The sequence below is a fragment of the Puma concolor genome, chromosome E2, assembly GCF_028749965.1.
Source record: "Puma concolor isolate L17-30 chromosome E2, mPumCon1.1.hap2, whole genome shotgun sequence".
NCBI lineage: Eukaryota > Metazoa > Chordata > Mammalia > Carnivora > Felidae > Puma > Puma concolor.
In genome coordinates, this window is record NC_141681.1 from 18,224,072 (window position 1) to 18,242,444 (window position 18,373).

At 40.9% G+C, this 18,373-nt stretch overlaps 1 protein-coding gene across 4 annotated transcripts in view; it reads right to left on the minus strand.

Moving 5' to 3' along the window:
• The window catches only part of TANGO6 (transport and golgi organization 6 homolog), a 192,695-nt gene that overhangs the window by 37,424 nt on the left and 136,898 nt on the right, over positions 1-18,373 (minus strand). For 3 of the 4 annotated variants that reach the window (XM_086689063.1, XM_086689062.1, XM_086689061.1), the window contains 2 exons: positions 10,985-11,136; positions 5-118 (listed from right to left, as the gene is read on the minus strand). In XM_086689063.1, coding sequence (XP_086545189.1) covers positions 5-118; positions 10,985-11,136 — 266 coding nt within the window. The remainder of the gene's footprint in view (positions 1-4; positions 119-10,984; positions 11,137-18,373) is intronic. The other variant, XR_015244733.1, reaches the window with a different exon arrangement.

An 18,373-nucleotide genomic window follows, 5' to 3' on the forward strand; every position in this document is an offset into this window, starting at 1 on the left:
TTACCTCAGTAGCTTTCTGGCTGAGGCCCCGAAACAGCAGCACGATCACGTGGATGGCAGCTCTGCGCACTTGAACTTCATGGTCTGTTTTAGCCACAGCAATCAGGCAAGCTGTTACCTAGGAGGGCGAGGCGAAAAGTCAATAAAATTCAGGATTGCACAATTACCTAAAGTTTTTCAACTATGTTCCACTTTCTACACATCCACCACAAACAATCTGGCTTAGAGAGGGGTGGATAGTTACCTCATTCTCCATAAAGAGAGACAGATCTAGTGGTGGAGATCTTGATTTAGTCTGGCTTTTCCGGAAAAGGGCAAAATCCGGTTTGGAATTCAGGAAGAAGATTAGGGAGTCAGCAGGGATATGTGTATAAAACAAAGGTATGGTCAAATTCAAGTATTTCCTCAAAAGTAGGAAGAAATGTTACTTGTCCCCCTTTGGGAATGCTAAATCAAAGGAAGGAAAGATGGTCCAAACCATAGTGGCTTTCTAGGGAGTGAGGACCATGGGGATTTAGCTAAGCAGGCTTTGGAGTTCAAGGCCCAGCATGAATATGAATGCGCCGTTGATGAAAGTTACAGCCCAGGGATAGAAAAATACATAAATATTCTAACTGATCTACTTCCACATGTCCAGGTGTCCTGGTCCTGCAATCTAGCATACCCCACCATGTGAGTCACCCGGGGCCAATTTCAGAGTCTCCCTGGGTTTCTTCATGTGTATAATAGGTCTTTCAGTGCTCATTTACTTTAAAAGACAGCTCTATAACAGAAAAGACTAGAAATTACTAGCACAGCATGTGCCAGATATATAGCTAATAATTATATGTCGTAAAATAAGAATGTTTCTAGACCCTGTTACCACCCTGCCCCCATCCCACTCCTGGTTAAGAACAAAAATATTTTAAAACCTCAGTAAAGAGATACTCCTAAAAACAATGGCAAAAAAATCTTCCTGAGGCATTCATGCAAAATTTAAAAATTGAAAACGAAAATTTTGAAAGTGTGACCAACGGAACAATAATCTGAAGGTAAGTCTCAATTATTCAATTGGCTTCTCACGTATTTTGTTATTTCATTTACGGTGTGAGTGTATTTCTTGGCCAACCATGGAAGGATTTCTAACCATGATAAAAAAAAATAGCCAGATTGTGTGTTTGGAAACATGTATAAATACATATTATGTTTAAAGAATGGTTTTTAAAAAGGTTTTAAAAAAAAGAATACGGGCACAAACGAGGAAATAGGCTTGTGCAGAAATTTTAACTATGCAGGTTGTATTTTTCACAGCTTTCAAACAGTTGGGCATAGTTCAAAGTGTCTAATTAATCAGCGATGGCAGAGAGATTAGAAGAAGTAGCTTGTTCTTAAATATAATTGCATCTGTGATGTACTGGCACTTAATCAAGTTGTACCTCTATTAGACAAACTTGCATGTTGCGAGTGAAGGGAAATCCCAGGAAAGCTCAACAATTTGGGGGCTGTTTTTCGGTAAGATCCAGCAAGCTGTTTCTGCTTTTGACCTGGGACACCCTGACCCAAGGCCATCAGTGGCTTCCATGCCTGTGGCATTAACGGTAGAAGCAATTCAGTCTTAGGAGGAATTCCTTGGGTGACCTCCAAACAGGTAACAATATAATAGCTACCTCCACTTGCACCCTTAGTATTTACAAGGTAAGAGCTGAAATCAGAGAGACAAGTTAGAGCTAGGTCTGAGTCCTTCCTGACACAAGGAGATTTAGCTTATTCAGTCTAGTAACTAAAGGACAAAAACCAGCCTGGGGCCGCATAATGTGCAGATGCTCCCGAGCCTTTTGCCTGCCTCTCTCTGGGTTGAGTTTGGGGCCCAGGTTTCCAGGTTTGGTGGATCAAGGCTTCTTGGCCTAGAGCCCTGCTGGTATCCAGCTTTGCCACCGCTGTCTCCCACACTATGCTGAGCATGCCGTGCCTCAGCTCTCAGTGAGTCCAGCTCTGGCTGTCGGGTGTTAATCCCACAATCAGCAGAGGCAGAAGATTCCTGCCTGGAAAAGGGCTTGCCCCGCAAGGCCAGTGCTGTAATCCTTGTGCCACTTTGAAGGCATGGCTGAGAGAATAGCTGGTTATTACAAGCTTTGGTGAGATCAGTTGGAATGGCCTCCTGCTTGCTACAGACTATTATTTATGCACCGAACAGGACCCAGTCCATCTGCAATCAGCCATCCAGGATGATCAGGAAGTGGCCCATGAAAGGAAGGGTGTTCACAAACCTTCCTCAACACCTCTGTCACAAAGACTAAATCCTATGAAACATATGATGGTCAATTACGCAAAATGTTTTTTTTTTTAAGTTTGTTTATTTATTTATTTATTTATTTATTTATTTTTTCAACGTTTATTTATTTTTGGGACAGAGAGAGACAGAGCATGAACGGGGGAGGGGCAGAGAGAGAGGGAGACACAGAATCGGAAACAGGCTCCAGGCTCTGAGCCATCAGCCCAGAGCCCGACGCGGGGCTCGAACTCACGGACCGTGAGATCGTGACCTGGCTGAAGTCGGACGCTTAACCGACTGCGCCACCCAGGCGCCCCGAGTTTATTTATTTTTGAATGAGAGAGACAGAGTTTGAGCGGGGGTGGTGCAGAGAGAGAGACAGAGAGGGAGACACAGAATCTGAAGCAGGCTCCAGGATCTGAGCTGTCAGCACAGAGCCTGACGCGAGGCTTGAACCCACAGACCGCAAGGTCATGGCCTGAGCCGAAGTCGGATGCTTAACCAACTGAGCCACCCAGGTGCCCAATGCAAAATGTTTTTAAAGCATCAGAATTTTAATATGGTCTTGCAGATATCATCTGGAGACAAGAACAGCCTTCTGTTCAGGTCACGCTCCCATAACGAACTTGTAATGTTGCTCTCCTACAGGCCACTGACGCAGACCCCTAGTCAAACCCTAGAAGCAGGGAGGATGCATAGCCACTCTCTTCCATCTACCCATCGGAACAAGTCACTCTCATACCTAGTCTCTCTCACCTTCAACCCCAAGGACACACTTACCATTGACTTTCACCTCTAAAAGGCTTGGCAAATAGATAGATGCTGTAAGGTCTTTACTAATTTATGAATTGGTGTCATGTTTCTATTCTGTTCTGTTGTGTTCCTAAGTCCTCCCAGAGGATGAAATCCATCCTATGTGATCTTCATGTTGCCTGCCTTCAGGGTCAGCATATCTAGTCTAGTAAACCACACTGTGGAAGGCTTTCTTGTCATCACTGCCTAAAATACGTACACCATTCTGCCATTCTGAGAACCACGCAAAGAGGAAGATGATGATTCCTCTGCATACACTATATAAGTCAGTTTAAGCAATTTAACACTTGACGGGAACTAACAGGAATAAGGAAAAACATCACTTCCCAAATAGCTGGCACACAACAAGCATACTCAGAACTACATAAATAAAGACAATACAAATGGCAAGATTACCAAAAACCAACTTTGGAAAATTCCAGGAGAGAAGGTACCAGAGTTGAGGTATGTGTCAAGAAAGCAGGACTTCAATTTTCCAACTGCATTTTCATCCCTTTTCTAACCATTTCTTTGTTAAAATTTCAGTTGGTCTGCTTACTTATGTGAAACTAGACCATCTGCCCTTCTATTTCATCAACTAAGAAACCTTAAGAACAAAGGCAGTACAGTCTCCAATTCATACGTGCTCAGCTTGCTCACATAACCTGCTCACGGAACCATGCTGGGTCTGTTAGCTTCTGGAGGTTCTCCCAGAACGTGCACTCCAGTCCTCATCTCAGGGGCCTATGCAGCTTTAACATGCACTTAGGGAACTGCGTCAATCATGGTGAAACTGGTAATCAACCCGGATCATTCAGTGGGATCAGAGGTGATAGCTTTGCATCAGACCTCAAAGCTCAGGTTTATGGAATTCTGGGCACCACATTAAAAGTGGATTTCCCTATGGACTTCTCACCTAGGGCACATCTTACTTACTGTACTGAGGATAGGCCTCTCACTGTGGTTCCCTTCCATCATGTTTACTTTCCAGAGAGAGCGATGAAGATGAAAATGCCTATCAAGATTTGGTTTCAAGCACCACAGCTCTTGACAAGAACAAGGAGAATTAGGGAAAAATAACAATGCTTTCCAAACAAGTTAAATCTTGACATCAACAGAGAGGAAAAACCTGAATTTCCAGCACAGGAACTGAAGGCGTTGATCCTATCCTTTATATTCCTTTCCTACCAGCAAATGCCATCAAGAATAGACAGTGCCCAAATCTGGACCATCCAACAGGTAGTACAGCTTTCTGCAGATGCCCAACAGCTACAGCTACGACCCCCCAGGTCAGGTCATGTTAGAAGAGACCATGGTGGTTAGTTTGTTTAATTTCGTACCAAAACAGATTACACATATCCTCTTTCTCTGCCTGCCTGACACTTGATCAATGCAATCTTCTTGCTGCCCTGATAAGTCTAACTGAGGGTCCCAGCTGTGGTTCCCTCAGCACCTTGTGCTTATTCTATCATATCACTCTAGTCCAGTGTCTATTTATTCTTCTGTGTTTCACATTCTACAGAGATTTCCTTGGGGGAAGAGACTGTGTGCTTCATCTGTGTGCTCCAGCATACCTGGAACATGGCAAATGCTCACAGAGGAGAATTCCTTCAGTTTGCAACCAAAGGCCAGTTTCCTCAAAGTTCCTTCTCCACCAGAACATACTACAAAAGACTTAAGAGCTTTCATGGGACACTTAAACTGTCACAGAGAATGACACGGTAACTAAAAAAATAATATCATTTCATTCTTGGGGCGCCTGGGTGGCTCAGTCGGTTAAGCGTCTGACTTCAGCTCAGGTCATGATCTCGCAGTCCGTGAGTTCAAGCCCTGCGTCAGGCTCTGTGCTGACCGCTCAGAGCCTGGAGCCTGTTTTGGATTCTGTGTCTCCCTCTCTCTCTGACCCTCCCCCATTCATGCTCTGTCTCTCTCTGTCTCAAAAATAAATAAACGTTAAAAAAAAAATAAAAAAAAAAAAAAAAGATCATTTCATTCTTCTGCTTTGGTTTCCCAACTCACTCAAAGTAAAAGCCAAACTCCTTATGAGGCCCCATCAAGACTGCCATCACCTCTCTGACGCATTGGCCTTGCTGTTCAGTAGCATGTCAAGCATGCACCTGCCTCAGGGCCTTTGTACTTGCTGCTCCCTGCACCTAGAATGCTTTCTCCCCAGGTATCTGTCTGGATCAGCCCCTTGCTTCCTTCAGGTCTTATCTCAAATGTTACTCATCAGTGAATCTTTTCCTGTTCATCCAAGTTCACATACAACAACAAGTTCCCTTTGTGCCCCTTCCCTTACTAGATTCATTTCCTTAGCACTTACTCCATCTGACACAGTATATATTTGTTTACTTCCTTACTTATTCATTACCCACCCCTCCTTTCTAGAACATCAGCCACATGAGGAAAGGAACTTTGTTGTGTTCACAGCTGAATCCCCACCATCTAGCACACAGCTTGGTTGCAATTCCTATAAATGGCACAGAGTAAGTGCTCAATGAACATCTGTGGAAGGTATCAACAAATAAATGAAGAACTACTTCAGACCCATGTCCACTATCCCACTTTCTCCATGAGAATGGACAAGAGCGGTCTAACTATAGGAGGGCTCAATGGCCAAAACACTAAGGCTGTCAGGTGTCCAATCATGTTCAAACTTGTAGTCCACCCAAGGCAGCTGGTTTGGCACTGATGACATGGCAAGCGTGGGATGCTACATGAGAAGGATCATCTAAAAAGAAGAGACAAATTATGTGGGATGGAAACACCTGGTTTTTCAAATCAGAGGGAATATATTGCCTTCTGAAGTTTCACTGCCAAAAGCAAGTGCTATTAAGATGGAGCTACATGACGCTTCCTGTCAGTAGCTCTACTTGTATGGCAATTCTCTTCCTTTTTAAGCACAAACGCAATCTTTTTTTTTTTTTTTTTTTGGCACAAAAGAAATCTTATAGGTGAACTGAAAACATTTATTGGGAGACAACATACAGTTTGGTTAAGAGCATGGATTCTGGAATTGCCCGCCTACATTCAAATCCCAGCCCTGCACTTCCTATCTGCATGACCTTGGCAACTTATTTCTCTGTGCCTCAGTTTCCTTTGTGAGTACTGGATCAGTTGATACATGTAAGGTACTCAGAAAAGTATTAAGTGCTTGCTATTATTACTATTTTTAAGATTTTAAAAAAATTATTTATTTTGGGGTACCTGGGTGGCTCAGTCAGTTGAGTGTCCAACTCTTGATTTTGGCTCAGATCATGATACTCTCACGGTTTGTGGGATAGGGCCCTGCATCAGGCTTTGTGTTGACAGCGCAGAGCCTGCTTGGGATTCTCCCTCTCAGTTTCTCTCTGTCCCTCCTCCACTCTCATGCTCTTTCTCCCTCTCTCAAAATAAATAAATAAACATTAAAAAATTTTATTTACTTTGAGAGAGAAGGAGAGAGAAGGGGAGAGAGAGAGTCCCAAGTAGGCTCCAAGCCATCAGTGCAGAGCCCAATGCGGTTCAGATCCCATGAGCCATGAGATCATGACCTGAGCCGAAACCAAGTCGGATGCTTAACTGACTGAGCCACCTAGGCAACCTTTTTTTTTTTTAAGATTAAAAAACAAGCAAAAACAATTCTTTATTTCAAGAGAAAGGAAGAGAGAAAAAATTATTACTATTCTTAAAGCATGTAGGAACCAGTCTTCCCAAATAAGCCTTACCTTCTTCTTCATTCAATATTTATCAAGAAACACTGCATGCCAAGCATTGTGATGGGTGCTAGGGGGTATGCAAAGGTAAATAAAGATGGGCTCCGCCCTTGTCATGCTCACAATTTGTTAGTGATCATAAACACACCTGGGACTGATGTTGCAGGAAGTCCAGATCTCGAGAAGTAGGGCAGGGTCACTGGACAAGGGGCTGGCCAGGCAGGTACCCCCACAGCAGCAGCTCCTCACATGGAATTTAAAAGCTCTCTTTTGTGTTAGCACTCATGGTAAGTGAACAGCCTACTACCTATTTACACTTCATTTCTGAAGGTTTAATAAGCAATCCGAGATTCTTGCTGTGAGCCAGGAAATTGTAAAGCTAAAAGACCCCTTATGATGTAGACCCTGCCTGCCTCTCTTGCCTCGGTTCTGCCACCAACTAACCTCCCACCCCCACTCCTTCACTCCAGCCTTTAGGATCTTCCTACAGTTTTCCAAATAGGGACAGGCTGTCCCACACCACACTGCCTTTGCACAGCTATTCTTTCTGCCGAAGTGCCTTCTTGGGCTACCCAATTTCTACTTGTTCTAAAGATTCAGGTACAAACATCTCTTCCTCTAGCACCTCTTTGTCAACACTCAAACCTGACTGAGGGGCTCCTAAAATATGCTCCTCCAGCACTTATCACGAAGGACTACAACTGTGGCCATTGATGTTTGTGTCTTCTACTAGGTTACCTATGCCTAGAAGCCAAGGTTGGTATCTTGTAGGGTTTTGCAACCTTGGCCCCTGACAAAGGGCCTGGCACACTGCAGGTGTTTGGTAAATGTACGAGAGGTAACATCGGAAGGAGGCTAGTTACCCCTGTTCTTCTCATTTCCTTGCTGCCATGATGATCACTGTCATCATTGGCCTCCTTCAAGTCACCAAAATCCTCCTTAAAGAAAAATCTCAGTACAAAAACAAAACAAAACAAAACAAAACAAAACACCAAATCATTTCTCAAATGTCACCTTCTCAATGAGCTTCACCTTGAATACCCTATTTAACATTGCAACCTCCCCTCCACCCAACACTACAATGCTGGCCACCCTTATCCTCTGCTTTTTCTTATTTTCCACATACACATTATCTCTAGATCCTTGTAACAATCCTTCATTGCAGGCATTTTAATCCTGCCCCCTTTTTTTAGTAATCTCTATCCCCATCATGGGGCTTGAACTCATGACCCCGAGATCAAGAGTTGCATGCTCGACTGACTGAGCCAGCCAGACGCCCCTTTGATCCCATTTTCTAAGTCAGACACTGAGTTCAGAGTCTAAGCCATGTGTGCTTGAATGAACGCAGGTAAGTAGGTGGAGGAGGTAGGCCCTCACTGATTCCCATCCCCAAGTGCACTTGGAAATTTCATTCTCTATCAACAGGTCAGGTGGGTCTCCAGAGAGATGATACTTCTTGAATGTTATAAAAACCTGCTTGAGCTCAATTTTTCTAATCAACCAAACCAAGAAATTTCTCTAACACTCTGATGGAAAATCATATGCTGCCAGCATGCTACAGTTTCCTTAAGAGAGAAAACGGGAAGAAGAGTCTAGGGACTCAAGAAGAAACATGGTCTCAGTTTTTTGGTTCAGAGAAGACCATGATGTTCAGGTATTGTTTGGGGCCAATGGTTTTAGAAAGTATATGGGATCCTGTCAAACCTAAGCTGATCCACTTGGAGATCCAGGGTAAGTTTTCATTCCATTCACAGCTATGTTTTAAAAAATTTTGTGATGCTTGCACAATTCTGCAAATATATTAGAAGCAGTTGAATTGTACCCTTTAAATGGGTGATTTATATGGTATGTGACTTCCATCTCAATAAAGCTGTTATTAAAAATAATAATGTTTGGGTTTGGTTCATATCACAGCTTATGGCTTGGTTTGGGTTGAGTCATATGAAGGTACCAAATAAACAGGAAAAAAATGTGGGAACTGCTTCCATATTTGACCCAGAGAAGTTATAAAAGGCTGAAATCTTTAGACAATATAATTAAATAGACCCGCAAATGCCTTCTATTGTGTTACAAGTTCATATACTAAAGGACAAGAGATTCACTCCTTGGATGAGTGACATCCAAAACAACCAAAGATCAGATATCTAACGGTTCACATATGGTAGAGCACTCTAAGGTGTTAAGTTGGTAAGAAGCATTATTTCTAAGTTTTTTAAAAGACACATAAATGGGTAGTGGGGACTATTAAGGAGGGCACTTGTGATGAGCACCAGGTGTTGTATGTAAGTGTTGAATTGCTAAATTCTACACCTGAAACAAATATTACACTATATATTAACTAACTGGAATTCAAATAAAAACTTTTTTAAAAAAGAAAAAAATATATAAAAAGATGGGCAGAGAGGTGTGTCCCTCATGGAAGAGTTAAAGGAGAGGAAGTGACTGATGCATAACTTTCTTAAAAATCCTAAGTTGGAAAAAAAAATCCTAAGTTGGAATTTAAGGGCATGAGTAGCCTTTACTATGAATAAAACAAAGCCTATAAAGCTCAGGAATCAGGAAATGCCATAAATTCAAGGGTATGCGTACATCCATGAGTGTATTTTTCTGCTTAGCGATAAGACACAATCACGACATCAAAGAAAATTCCTTCTCCCTAGGAACTTCTTAAGATTTGTTGTTCAACATGGTCTGAATAAAGAAGCCAGTATTACAGTTTTGTAAGTTTTTGGTCTAGTGAAGTTATGTGCTCTATGTGAGAGATATGGTCTCTCATAAATAAAAAGGTAATATAAACTTTTAAAAATTTATATATTTATAATTTACATGTCATTTTCTTCCAAATAAAGATTTAAGATAGTCAAGTGCATTGGTAATAAAACGACTCCTGGCTATTTATTAACTAATCTTTTTCCATCCAGCATCATCTTTAATAGCAGAGTGCCCAGCACACAGCAGGAAGTCAAGATATATGTTAATATACCGATGACTAAATAAATGTGAGGGCAAAGATAAAATGTAAGGGGCTAGAGGAAGATGTTCATAGAGGACAACAACAGGACGCACATTTCATTAACTCAGAAACTCTGAAACCAGGAAGAGCGTGCAGTGCCAACATCCTATATGGCTGCCCAGTCATCCTCGACCTACTATGTACCATGTACTAGGTGTAACATGGTAAACAAAACATGGAACTTAATTAGTCTTTCTGGTAAATAACCTCGTCCCCCTGAATACAGGGCACCTCTGACCAAAGAGGACCAATTAGAATCTATGCCTGGGAATTTTCTGTGAACAGAGATGAGCTCACAGATGGCCCAGAGACCTAGGGTAGAGATGTTTATTTTTGAGAGAGAGAGACAGAGTGTTAGTGGGGGAGGGGCAGAGAGAGAAGAAGACACAGAATCCGAAGCAGGCTCCATCCAGGCTCTGAGCTGACAGCACAGAACCTGTGCTGGATTGAACCCACAAGCCATGAGACCATGACCTGAGCTGAAGTTGGACACTTAACCAACTGAGCCACCCAGACGCCTTTTTTCTTTTTTTAAGTAACATTTACTTCTCTTATTTTTTTTTTTTTCAACATTTATTTATTTTTGGGACAGAGAGAGACAGAGCATGAACGGGGGAGGGGCAGAGAGAGAGGGAGACACAGAATCGGAAACAGGCTCCAGGCTCTGAGCCATCAGCCCAGAGCCTGACGCGGGGCTCGAACTCACGGACCGCGAGATCGTGACCTGGCTGAAGTCGGACGCTTAACCGACTGCGCCACCCAGGCGCCCCACTTCTCTTATTTTTAAGTTTATTTATTTTAAGAGAGAGAGAGAAAGCGTGCATGTGGGAGGGGCAGAGAGGAAAAGAGAGAGAGAGAGAGAGAGAGAGAGAGAGAGAGAGAGAGAGAATCCCAAGCAGTTAGTGAGGAGCCCGATGTGGGGTCCGAACCCACAAACCATGAGATCATGACCTGAGCAGAGACCAAGAGTTGGATGCTTAAGTGACTGACCCACCCAGGTGCCCCTCAATCCTCTTTTAATACATAAGGTAAGTTAAGGTGACTTGGTGTCACTTGCCATAAAAAATGCTTATGAATCTAACTTCCAATATACATATAAGACTAGTGAGGCTGAGGCAGGTTCAATGATTTATCTGATCTGGAAAAAAAAACCAGAGATCTGACTCTCAACCCCAAGCTATATCACAGGTCCAAGTAAAAACAAGCATTAGAAAAATAATCAACATGCAGTACCTCATGAACCACAGAGCCCAGCAGAAAGTCCAGCCTCTGGCACAGTTCTCCAAGGTTAGATAAGCTGCTGGCCCTGTGAGCACTATCTGGATCTCTTGCCCCCCTCAGGAATGTGTGGATCAAAGGTTCTCTGTACTTTGAGACCATGTCCCCTATAGGGAAAAAAAAAAAAAAAAAGAAAAGAAATCAAAATCTTTAAAAACAAATTTTCAGGTTCTTAAAGAAGGAATAATGATACTATCATAGTATATTGTATGGTGTTTTATACTTTTCAAAGTACTTGCATAACCAACCATTAGAAATTATGCACTGGGAGCATATTTAATGTCACATTGGAAGAAAACTAATAACTGACCATTAGATTGAGTAACAATGAGGACACTGTTGACTCTGACAAGAACGGTTTTGATGGACTGGTAGGGGTAAGAGCATGACAGAAGTGTTGTTGTTGTTTTTTAAGTTAATTTATTTAAATTCAAAGTCAGTTAACATACAGTGTAGTATTGGTTTCAGGAGAAGAAGCCAGCAATTCATCACTTACATACAACACCCAGTGCTCATCCCACAAAATGCTTTCCTTAACGCCCATCACCCATTTAGCCCATCCCCCCACCCACCTTCCCTCCAGCAACCCGTATTTTGTTCTCTTAAGAGTCTCTTATGATTTGTCTCCTTCTCTGTTTTTATCTTATTTTTCCTTCCCTTCCCTTATGTTCAACTGTTGTTTGTTAAATTCCACATATGAGTGAAATCATGTATTTGTCTTTCTCTGATTCACATCACTTAGCATAATACACTCTACTTCTATCCACGTTATTGCAAATGGCAAGATTTCATTCTTTTTTTAAAACGATTTATTCACTTTTGAGAGAGATACTATGAGCAGGGGAGGGGCAGAGAAAGATGCTCAACCAAACAAGCCACCCAGGAGCCCCAAGATTTCATTCTTTTGACTGCCAAGTAATATTCCATTGTACCACCTCTTTATCCATTCATCAGTCGATGGCCATATGGCCATAATGTGGCTATTATTTATAGCACTGTTGTAAACATTGGGGTGCATGTGCCCCTTCAAATCAGCATTTTTGTATCCTTTGAATAAATACCTATAGGACAATTGCTGGGTCATAGGGTAATTCTATTTTTAATTTTTTGAGGAACCTCCATACTGTTTTCCAGAGTGGCTACACCAGTTTGCATTCCCACCAACAGGGCAAATAGTATTCCCCTTTCTCTGCATCCTCGCCAACATCTGTTGTTTCCTGAGTTGTTAATGTTAGCCATTCTGACAGGTGTGAGGTGGTACCTCGTCATGGTTTTGATTTGTATTTCTCTGATGATGAGTGATGTTGAACATATTTTCATGTGTCTGTTAGCCATCTGGATGCTTTCTTTGGAAAAGTGTCTATTCATGTCTTCTGCCCATTTCTACACTGGATTATTTGTTTTTTGGGTGTTGAGTCTGAGAAGTTCTTTATCTGATATGTCATTTGCAAATATCTTCTCCCATTCTGTCAGTTGCCTTTTAGTTTTGTTGATTATTTCCTTTGCTGTACAGAAGTTTTTTTGTTTTTAAGTTTATTTATCTATTTTGAGACAGAGAGAGAGAGAGAGAGAGAGAGAGAGAGAGAGAGAGAGAGATGGGCAGAGAGATTGGGAGAGAGAGAATCCAAGCAGGCTTCACACTGTCAACACAAGCCTGATGCGGGGCTCAAATTCACAAACCATGAGATCATGACCTGAGCCAAAACGAAGAGCCAGATACTTAATCAACTGGGCTACCCAGGCACCCCTGTGCAGAAGCTTTTTATCTTGATGAGGTCCCAATAGTTCATTTTTGCTTTTATTTCCCTTGCCTCTGGAGACATATCTAGCAAGAAGTTGCTATGGCTGAGGTCAAAGAGGTTGCTGCCTGTTTTCTTCTGTAGGATTTTGATGGTTTCCTGTCTCATATTTTAGGTCTTTCATCCATTTTGAATTTATTTTTGTGTATGGTGTAAGAAAGTGGCCCAATTTCATTCTTCTGCATGTTGCTATCCAGTTCTCCCAGGACCATTTACTGAACAGACTGTCTTTTTTTTCCATTGGATATTCTTGCCTGCTTTGTTGAAGATAGATGTTGGCCAAATATTTGTGGGTCCATTTCTGGGTTCTGTATGCTGTTCCTAGAAGTGGGTTTAAGACAGTATGGGAGAACTGGAGACAGAAAGATCACTTAAGAAGTTTTTCAGCAAAGCAGATCAAGGAAATGGGGTGGCTGCTGGTCAAGGTAGGGGGATATGTCAAGAGAAGTTTTTGTTTTATTTGAAAAGAAGAGAAATAGCATGCTAAGACATCAGAATTGACATTTTATATATGGAAACAACTTCTTCCTCCACAGGTATACCAAGAGCTAAAGCTTTTTTGGCTTGATCTAGGTTCTGAGGCTCTAGTTTTAGAACCCAAGTATAACACTCTACCTTTAGCCTTTTTGTAGTACTAAGGCTACATGACATCTATCTATGAGGTGACAAAATGGTTTCCAAAGCACTGCTTAAAGCCACCTATTCTTAATCACATAAATGATAAATCATAAAAAAATCACCAACTTGTCCTATCAGGCTCACCTCAAATGCTATTTCCTTTGTGAAAACTTCTTCAGTCAGCCTTAATTAGTCCTCCTGGGAAGTTCCACAGTTCTTTGAACTTAAATCACCTGTGTCACTAATGCCTTGATTCCTAGAGGTTTTCAGCATCTATCTCTCCCATGAGTCTAAATTCCTTGAAGGTAGAACTTCGTTTCCATCAGTTCTCAGTAATCTTTATATGTATGAAGTACTCAACAAATGCTAATGTTGAACTGAGTTCATTAATTTGTTCAACAAAACAAAATTATGTGCTAGGTATCATGATAATGTTCTAGGGATAAAAAAACATAAACATAATCTTTACCCTTTAGAAAGCCCAAAGTTTAGGAGGTGGGTACAAACAGATAAGTACCAACAATTACAGTACTGTGGTAACTGCCATCATAGAGCCAAGCAGAGGTTGCTTGGAGACCCTAAACTCACTAATTTCAAACACTTGGAAGGGGGTGGGAGGAGACTGTTTTGACTTCGTTTTCCCTCAAAACACAATGTATTTTCCACACAGTATGGGATAAAGATGAAGGAGAAATTTCTCTAAAAGGCTCCCAGTTCCTAATATACTACAGACAGTCAAAAGACTCATCCCCTGCCCAGTTAACATGACTATGAATTGCAGAAATTGAGTTAGCAGTAATTCAGCCATAGCTTGTTTTCAGAATAGAGGGGACTTTGTGCCTACTCTGAGACCCAGTATTTGCATTTCTGAATATCAATCCTGAAGAGGGAGTCACATATATGCACAAGGATATCTGCATAAAGACTTAACTACAAGAATTGTAACAGTGAAAAATGAGAATTAAATATTAATTAATATGGAAGTGGTTAAATAAACATATATATTATGGAGTACAATGCAGTCGTTAAAAAGAAAATGACAGAATTATATGCACTAATATAGAAAGGTCCCTGAAGACACTGTTAAAGCAAAAGGAAGTAATAGAACCAGTATCACTCCATTGGTGTATGTAAAAATGCACAGATGCAACTTCTCTCACTATTAACAAACAAAACTTACAGATTTAAATATGTATATGAAATATACAAATGTATAGAAAAATGATAGAAAGGACATACTAAAAGAGAAGATTTAAATAACTTGTCCGTAGAGCAAATATGCCCAAGATCAAAGTTACGTAGTTTGATACTTAACTCCTATAACATACTGATTGTATTTGAAATTTCCAACTAAGAGGAAAACATCTATTTCTACTTTTACTGTAGTACTTTTCCTTTCTGGTCTTAGGAAGGAACTTGCTCATTCTGTAGTGTGAGATATAGATCCAGAGTTAAGAGATGTGTTCTAGTTTTGGCCCTGCTACCAACTAGCATTTTGACTTTGGGCAATTTGCTTCACCTCTCTGGACCAACTAGAGATAAGTCAATTAGACAAGACGTCTCTCAGGTCCTTTCCAGTTATACGAATCTATGAGTTGATGAGTCACCTTTGGTTTAGTCATCAGGGGAATGAGGTTCAGGAGACTGGAAAAGGAAGAAGCATACGTTCACCATCCCTAGAGGGAGGCTGTTGCTGTTAAAGGAATGAAGTTTCTTTGTTGGGAAGGAAGGCACAGGAAAATGAGAGAAGGAGGGGAAATTGCAGGCTGAAAAGGTAAGAGCAGATGACAAACAAGTGAATGTTTACTAATGTAGAGATTTAAAGTGAAAAATGCACGGTAAAGAAAAGGTAATATGTGCTAGGCACTATACTAGGCCTGGGGATCCAATCATAAACAAGAAAGACACAGTCCTTTCCCTCATGGCGTTCAAAGCCTAAATGGGGAAGAGGGAAAAAAACGACCAGGCAACAATGGAGTGAGATGTGCCCAACATGGTGACAGAGAAAGATACTTTTATGAGTAATGTTTTGATCAGGTTACTATTTCTATTAATAACAGCCCCAGTATTCTTATTCATCCAGACTCAAAATCCTGATGTTCTTTTTGACTTCTCTCTTTTACCCTTCATTCAGTCTGTGCATTTATTATTATCCAACCTTTGTTTATTTCCATATAGAATTTGAAGAAACTTATAATAAATAACATTGAAATTATGTGTCACTGAAATAAGTACTTTTAAAAGCTCTACAGTAAGTGAGGGAGTGCAGATATCCCAAGCTAAGGATCCCAGAACTTAGCTTATCAATTCCTGGTGGCTAAGACATAAAAGGAAACAGAAAAAACATAGTTCTTATTATCCAATAAAAAAAGGAACATCAATTTGGTAACAGAGAAAAATTTTAGGAAGAACATCAAGAGGTACCTTATTCATTCATCCAGCCAATCTTTTAGTTTTAAAAAAAATTTTAGTAACGCTATCCCCGATGTGGGGCTTAAACTCACAGCCCCAACAACAAGAGTCACATGTTTTACCAACTGAGGCAGCCAGGCGCCCCTCGTCCAACAAATCTTAAATGACTACCTACAATACTCCAAGCACATTCTCAGTCTGGAGGTGACAAAACATGAAAAAAAAAAGTAAAGGTCCCATCTTCATGAATCCTACTTCTAGTGAGGGAGCAAGACAATAAACAGTAAACACATCTTCCTACAGCAGTAACAGCTGTGAGGACAAACTAAGGAAGGTGTGTATGTGTGTGGAGGACGCTGAGAGGCAGGGGTGAGGGCGCGGCCACCGTAAAAGTCGCGGCCATACCACTACATTAACAAAACCACAATTTAACGTTGCATTTACATAAATTCTGGCCCTGCTTGAGTTTCATTAGTACTTTCAAAATGAGCATCCATTTAACTGCATGCTCTACCAGTCCCATGCCCAAGTGCACCTAAAAACCAAGAGGAGCCAGTAGGAAGGTTAGCATCTCAAGAGCCCTGCGTTGTACCAGTCAGCAGGCCCTGGGCCCACACGCTACTTTCTTTTTCCACAGTTGAGGCTAGAAGAGCTGGAACACTGTATTCACCCTACAGTTCTCAAAGTGCCCTGCCGTCATGTTCTCTGTAACCTGAACTCACATACACAGCCTAGATTTGTCACATCCTTGATCAATCCTGGTGTTCTTTGTGGATTTACATCTCTGCTACCATTTCCTGGAAAGCTACTGCTTGCCTCTGACTAATCTTCCCTTCTCTTAGTGCCTACCATGCCATGTGGCTAGTTTCTCAAGACTGGACCAGATCCTAGTATCTAGGCTGGGGGTCAATCCTGACCAGGTTTCTGTGCAGAACAAAAAATGAATGCATGTAGTCAGAGAATATAGCTTCCAAGGCTACATTTTGACATGGGCAGACAATTTCAAGATCCTACATAAAAGGTACTTAATTTGAGCTTTAGGGATCCCAAAAGCCACATTTGTTATGCACATCGCATTGGCATTCTCCCATTCTTCCTCGCAAATAGCATTCTAATTTTGTTCAAGCACCCACCTTCCCCTGCCCTGTCCCAACCATCACCCATTTGATTCAGACTAAGGTCTTCATTGGTCTAAATGAATCATGGTGGACACATCCCTGTGCATTAATTGGTTTACATATGGGCATGTGACCTAGTCTGGACAATGAGGTGTAAAGGAAAATCTGCTGGAAGACATTTTGCCTCTGGCTATGATAACGATATGACACCTTAGAGTTACTGTAGCCAACTTGAAACCATGAGGGACTAGAGGACGAAGCCAAAAGCTGAAGTTGGCAGAGCAGAAAGATGAAAAGAATCTGGGTCTTGAATGATATCACGAAGCCAAAAAATCAACCACTCCTGGACTTTTTGTTATGTGCAAGCGATTCATTCCTTACTGTTTAAGCCAGTTGAGTTGGGAATTTCTGTCATCTGCAGCCAAAAGCATTCTAACATATAATATGAAAAATGGAATGTTCTTTAAAACTATAGAGCACTTTGGGGTGCCTGGCTTGCTCAGTTGGAAGAGCATGCAACTTGTGACATTGGGGTCGTGAGTTCAAGCCCCGTGTTGCATGTAGAGACTACTTAAACAAACAAACAAACAAAAAACCTTTAAAAACAAAACATAAAAAATAAATAAAATTGTGGAGCAATTCTATGTCAGTTTGATGTCTATCAATATAAAGTCAGGAAAGTTAGATTTGCCAAAACAAAGGAACTTAACACAGTATATGTTTTTTAAAGAGCTCAAAATCATTTTATAACAAAAGAAAAAAATCAAACCCAATAATTTTCTTTCTTCCAACTGCAATTTTAATTGGGACAAAAGCCTAGTACACAGCATGACTCTTACAATATTAGCATATATATATGACTTTCCCAAAGAGCTAAGTCATCTTTATACATAAGCCAACCTATTAAAAAAAAAACAAAACAGGTGAGTAACTATTTAAAGTAGTAGTTCATGTGAAAGGCTTAAATACTGAGTATATTTCCCAACCGCTGACTAACTCATTCCATTATAAACTAAAACCCTAGGCTCTGGGATACCTGCTACTATTCCTTAGTTTCTGATTAAGCAACAAAACCTCAATTATCCCATACGGGAGGGGTTAAATTTAGGGTGGGTTTTTTTGCTTTTGTTTTTGTTTTTTTGTATTTTTCTTTATTCAGATGAGATGTGCTTATTGCTTCAGTTGAAATTTATTTGAACCACAAAATTCCAAAATCCTAACGCACCTTTTGTCTTTAAGATAGTACATACTTGACCCCTGACAAGACCAAACATTCATTACCATCCTGTTGTTTCCTTAAAAACCGATGTATTATATGGCTTTTATTAAAAAAAAAAAAAAAAAAAAAAAAAAAAAAAAAAGGTACTGATTTCTGAATTTCCCACCTCCCCACCCAT